Genomic DNA, 5,682 nt, shown 5'->3' with positions numbered 1-5,682 from the left:
ATTAGAATGAAAAATATCTATCTTCATATATCTTCCTCATTTTTTCTTGGTGTATCAGAAAAATGTAAATAATAATAATATTAAAAATTGAAACTATTGGCACCTGACTAGAAAGGAAAACACCCATTAAAGATAACCAACATATTAATCCTATTTAAAAATAAATGTTTTTAAATGATACAAAAATGTAAAAGAATAACAGAAAATAAAGATGTAATTAAGAGGAGAACATCTTGAAAATAATTTTATGAATAAGAAAAGTTAATTAAGATTGAATTATATATATTGGAGAAGGAAAGGAGCATGTCACATTATTCCCTTTAAAGGTATTTAAAGGTATACATGTAATTTTCCTTTTGCAGTTAACATAATGAATGAGATGTAAAATTGTTTAATTTTAGTTTTCTTGAATATACTGATAAATATAGCATGATTGTTCATAGGCACTGTCTTCATTTAAGGATTCATGAGGAATCATTGACTTAGGATAAAAATCAGAATTCATTAGGAATGAAAAACAAAGTGTGATTATGAATTAGGATGAAAAACTCTATTCCCATTGAAAGGGAAACAGTTGATGGGCTTCATTGCAGTGAGATCCATCAGAACCCAGGCTATACATGGAGGAACAATGGTCACTGTCATTGGGAACCAACACTCGCTCCACAGACTCTAAGTTGCTGTTATCCTGCAGGCTCAGGCCTAAGGGCTGCATCAGGGACATCGAGGGAGGCTGCACCATTTGGTTCAAACCATTCCCAGGTGTGTGCGTCTGTGATGATGACAGAAGAGAGAGAGCACAAGGAGTGTCATGCACCGAATTTGTTGTTGTTAAGCTTTCACAGAACATTTTGCTTCTCACTCCACAAGTTTCTGATAAAGGGCTGGTCCTGAGAAGCGTGTGGCACACAGAAGGAGAGGGAAAGGGAAGGGTTTGGTTGCCGAGTGCACCTGTGGAGGGATGGTTACCGTGTACGAATGCCAATTGCTTCCCTTCTTTGTGCGAAGATCCAAGAAAAAGGTCTTGTTTATCAACCAAGTGCACTTGATGGTGGTGCTGGTTGTGCAACCTAGCATCTGCAGAGGAACTCACAAGTCCTCCATTCCATGGGGAGCTCATCATGGCACTGGAATGATACACGTGTGGATTTGAGAAGGGTAGCAATTGGGTACCTGAAAAATCTTGAATTTCCCAAGTGTTATACTTTATCTCAAGGGAAGTATATGCCAACAAAAATGTGAAAATGTAGATGCTCCATGTGAATATATCATTATATGTCTACCTTAACCATATTTATCAGGAAAATGTATGATGTATATGAATGAAAATTTGTATGGCAAGGCAAATAAGGTTGTTTAAACAAAAAAATTCTCAACTGTAGTTTTATACAAATTTTTGTATTGTATAATCCTGTACCTACCACATGTAACATAAAAAATAAGCTGGAATTGGAAGTTTAGAAATATGATGGTATCAAATCATATAGTAATTCTGACTGTGTATGAACAAGTTTTGCAAACCAAGACACAAGAGGCATCATATAGTAATTTGTTGTGGATGACAGTGTAGATCCATCTCTCGAAAGGAGCATTTTCTAAAATGGTAAGCATTAAGTATTATTGTATAAAGTTTTCAGTTGTAAAACGTCATTTTAGTCCCCTATCAGGTAAAATGATAGAGAAACGAATTAAAATGGATGGTTTTTCTTAAAACGAAGAAGAAAAAATAAGAATTATATGAAGTCAAAGATCAGAATGATTGATGCATAGACTCTGAAGCACATGGGAGTTTACTGAAAATGTTTTTTCCTTTATGACGGGTCTATATGTGGTGACATATTAACTAGTGGCCACTAGATTGTCATGAGCGTGGACATAAATGGACCAAATCAGCCATATCAGGTATGTGGGCAGCGCACTCATTTAGCTAAGTGCATTGTTTCCACATGAAACTTCTTACTCTTTTGAGAGACTCGTGTACCTATGCTATATGTATCTCTAGCTAATACCTGCATGAAGTCCACGCATATATGCACATGGGTCCATTCAGATAATGTGCTAGTAGAACAACAACAACTACAACCAGAAAGCTTACCTTGGTAATTCGATAAAAAACTACCAGGTCGCGTGTGAGGTTCTGGCTGAGGCTTTCTTCTCCGTCTGTTGTGTCCGTCTAAACGTTTTCTGCAGCTTCTTTTTCTCTCATCAAATTGCTCCAGCGAATGGAACCTACCAAAAAATATACAAGTTTCAGAATTTGAGCAAACTGAGACACGCCAATATGACATGGAAATGGAATCCAGAATATAAAATCAAATGCACAAGAAACTAAGCGGTGAAAAATATTTACCACGGATTTACAAGAACAACACAGGGTATATTAACAGAACAACACAGGCAAGTCATTCTTTAAACTTCTGTAATTAATTGTGTTCCGTGCAATGATATTTTCAGCTTAATTCGACATATACATATATAAATATTTAGCAGAGGTATTTGGTTTTTAAAAAGTGCCATATAAATATATAAACATAACGACAAACTTCTGGGTTTAGAACTATTATTTGTAAACTGAAGTAATCATAATTCTGCAGGTTTGGTATGTGTTGAGATTCGTTTTGGTTTAAGAAATAAGTTTACAGGGAATCTTTTTGTAATACTCTGGCAGTACATTCTCTTTCCTTGATTTTATATGGTTTAAATTTTTTTTTAAAGTAAAAATAAAGAAAAATTTCTATCTTTAGAAAAATCAATGGAAAGGAAGTAAATACTAAGAGTATAAAAACCTGCTTCTTCTAAAGAACGCTAAGTGAAGATGCTAATGGTAGGGGAAAGCAAAATAAAGTAATTTGGTGGCGTATGAGTACTTGTGAAGCTAACATGAATAATGGATACGGATGCAATGCAAACGACACAAATTAATGTCCATGAGGTACAATGAAAAGAAAAGGGGGGCAAAAACACAAAAAAGCAATAATTAAGAGGACAAACTACAGCTTTCAAGCAATCTAGAACTAAATTGCAAACAAAAGAACAAAACCCTGAGTATATATGATATGTTATGATACAAACCTGCTACATTGCTGGCAGAACCTTTGCTTGAGGCCACCGATTGTGACCTCTGGGGACTTGGAATGGAGTTCACACACCTTATGTCGCCTATGGTAATCTCTACAGTTGCTAAGATCTGAATTGCACCCGTCCACAAGGCATGAAACAGTCAGGGTTGTGCTGTTAATGGCTCTAGCTCTCTTAGAAGACCCTGAAGGTGAGGATGCCACTTTGGAGACTCCAGCACCAGCAGCAACGTCTTTGGACTTGGCTAACGCTGATTCAGTGCCAGAATTCCCCACATGACCAAGCTTCAAGTCAACAGAAAACTCCCCCTCCATTCTATAAACTCCAAATCTGTTATGCTCCTCCATTGAGTCTATGTTGGGTATGGAAGCCTTATCCACATCCACCAAATCCCAAGAAGCTGCTTTCAAATTCCAGTCCATAACAAAACAATAGAGAAAAATAAAATTCCACCCCCCTCCCCACCCTTCTACTTCTCCAAAGCCCCCCTTTGTTTGTATGGTTACCTTCTATATGTGCTATATACCATAGGTTCACAATTGCATGAAGAGCAGCAAAAAATTAAGCAGTGAGAAAGGCATGAGGGTGTATTGCATAAATAGTGAGACAGTAAGGAGAACCAAACTTAAATTAACAACCCAAGTGAAAAGGGCAGGGGTAAAAGTCCAATTGAAAAAGAATAGAAAGTGATAGATGATAGAGGAGGAGGAGGAAATCATGAAAAACTAGACAGACACAAACAGGCAATTATAAGACAAACACATTGGACAAGTTTTTGTCCGTACTAGGATGAAAGCAGGTAGCATGGTGAGAGGGGGGGTTAAATATTAAGCAGAATTAAATAAGTAAATAAAAGACTTGACCGCCTACAGTTAATGAAGTGGGAAGAGTTCCAAAGAAAATGGAAGCATAGATTGAGAAGGTTACCAAACAAGGCACACAGTGAAGCAACTAGAAACATAAAAGTAGAAAGGAAATATATAAAAAAAAAACAATAAATAAACAGTGATTGAAAGAAGGAAGAGAGTACTTGCACTTGCAGACAACAGAAGAGCAGCAGTATGATGCTCACTTCTTCCTTCACCGACCACTGGTTGCCTGACATGGATTCCATGAGTAGCCAATGGAGTGAATAAAAAAAAGGGTTTTTTGATTATTATATTGATTGTTGAGGAGAGATTTGAGTGAGTTAGGTGAGAGGGAATCCCAAAAACCATACCTGTTAGAGAGTTAAAGGATGTGAAGTCATGGATTTGTGCACACAGTGGAGTGGATAATGTATTGAAAGTTGATACTGAAGAAGGAGGAGAGAGGGAAAAAGGTCTGGATGATATGCTCCGTCTTAGAAGTTGAACCAAATATTTTAATATTTAATTTTGCCAAATATAGGGGCTTCCTCCCCTCCTCCAGTGAGTGTAGTAGGTTGAGAGAGAAAGAAAGGAAGATGGATAATAAGGACAGGCTGTTGGTTGCTTTCAACTTTTATGAGTCAGGAAAAAGAAGTACAAAGAATGGATGCTCAAGACAAGGCATGTGGCATTATGTTTCACATTTCATGGCATGTCTTTCCCCCGCCTCTTTTTTTTTTTCTCTCATCTCACCTTATAACATCACACCATTACTAATCAATCATTTTACAATTCACTAAACTACATTCAAATCTACTTATATCCACCAATATTTTAATTCTTCTATTATAATCAAATCAAAACCATTTTTTTTATGTTTCATACATAACTCTCCTATTCTCCCGCTAATTTCTTTCCATTTTTGACAAAAACATTTTTTTTAATGAGATTCCTCTGTCAAAATTTTGAATGCCTCAAATATTTCGTGCAGTATGGCAACAATTTTCCTTTGTCCTCCATTATGTTAAAAAACCATCTTAAAGTTTATACATAGATTTTATAATCTCAAAGATTTTTTTATTTTATTTTTTACGGTAAGGTCTGATTGAGATTCTTACATAACATTCGGTTTAGTATTTATTAATCTATTTTTATTATATCTATTAACGACAAAGAGTCTACAATAATTATATAAATAAATAGATTCTAAAGAATCAGGTACGCAGTCATCTAATATTAACTGAGTGTATAAGTTTGATTTGAGTGTCAGAATGTCTTTTGTAGGTATTGTTCGAATCCGGAATTCAATAAGAGAGGGAGGAGTGGAAGAGCGAGAATAGCAGAAGTTCATCCGAGAGAAATGAATGGGTGCAGATCAACCGACTAACTGAGAACTTTCTCTTAGTTTCAACTCTCTAGAACATTTATATTTTTTTTTTACCTTTCAATACATTTTTTTATTTATTATTTTTCTAATATCAATAAAAATCTTATGTGGCACATACATAATCTTAAAAAGAAAAATACATATTAATAAATATGTCAATTTTCTTTTTTCCTTTATTCTGAGTAGATAACAAATTTTACAATAGATTTTTCGGTAAATTTTGACGGTTTCATACCCTTCTTAAAAATGTTACTCGTTTCCAAAATTGTTCCGAGTCAAGCATGCGCGTGGATTATGAGATTTTAAGTGATGGACTATAAAATAATATACAAGTTTATCTGTTTGGTGTAAATAATATTAATTAATTAT

The 5,682-nt window shown here is 35.1% G+C and overlaps 1 protein-coding gene across 8 annotated transcripts; it reads right to left on the bottom strand.

The window, feature by feature from the left end:
* Positions 1–451: 451 nt before the first annotated feature.
* On the bottom strand, positions 452–4,528 carry LOC137821829 (squamosa promoter-binding-like protein 13A). 8 transcript variants are annotated; one of them, XM_068626601.1, is made up of 5 exons: positions 4,298–4,528; positions 4,109–4,176; positions 3,073–3,449; positions 2,096–2,229; positions 452–1,173 (listed from the first exon to the last, which is right to left on the bottom strand). In XM_068626601.1, exons 3-5 carry the CDS (start codon positions 3,423–3,425, stop codon positions 551–553), a joined length of 1,110 nt encoding a protein of 369 aa, XP_068482702.1. In that variant the 5' UTR covers positions 3,426–3,449; positions 4,109–4,176; positions 4,298–4,528; the 3' UTR covers positions 452–550. The 8 variants fall into 8 exon arrangements, with proteins under 8 accessions (XP_068482702.1, XP_068482696.1, XP_068482694.1 ...); XM_068626595.1 differs by having other exon boundaries at positions 3,073–3,596; positions 4,298–4,524; XM_068626593.1 differs by having other exon boundaries at positions 452–1,182; positions 3,073–3,596; positions 4,298–4,438.
* Between the last annotated feature and the right edge of the window lie 1,154 nt (positions 4,529–5,682).

Source organism: Phaseolus vulgaris, chromosome 9, assembly GCF_000499845.2.
Source record: "Phaseolus vulgaris cultivar G19833 chromosome 9, P. vulgaris v2.0, whole genome shotgun sequence".
In the NCBI taxonomy this organism is placed as follows: domain Eukaryota; kingdom Viridiplantae; phylum Streptophyta; class Magnoliopsida; order Fabales; family Fabaceae; genus Phaseolus; species Phaseolus vulgaris.
This window is presented reverse-complemented; position numbering and strand designations above follow the sequence as displayed.

Bases quoted from the DNA above. Each gene is read 5' to 3' on its own strand.
- LOC137821829 (XM_068626593.1), bottom strand. From the start codon at position 3,500: ATGGACTGGAATTTGAAAGCAGCTTCTTGGGATTTGGTGGATGTGGAT. The intron at 2,230-3,072 runs GTTTGTATCATA...ATTTTTTGGTAG, and splicing joins TTCTGCCAGCAATGTAGCAG to GTTCCATTCGCTGGAGCAAT. The intron at 1,183-2,095 runs GTAAGCTTTCTG...GGGAAATTCAAG, and splicing joins TTTTTTATCGAATTACCAAG to ATTTTTCAGGTACCCAATTG.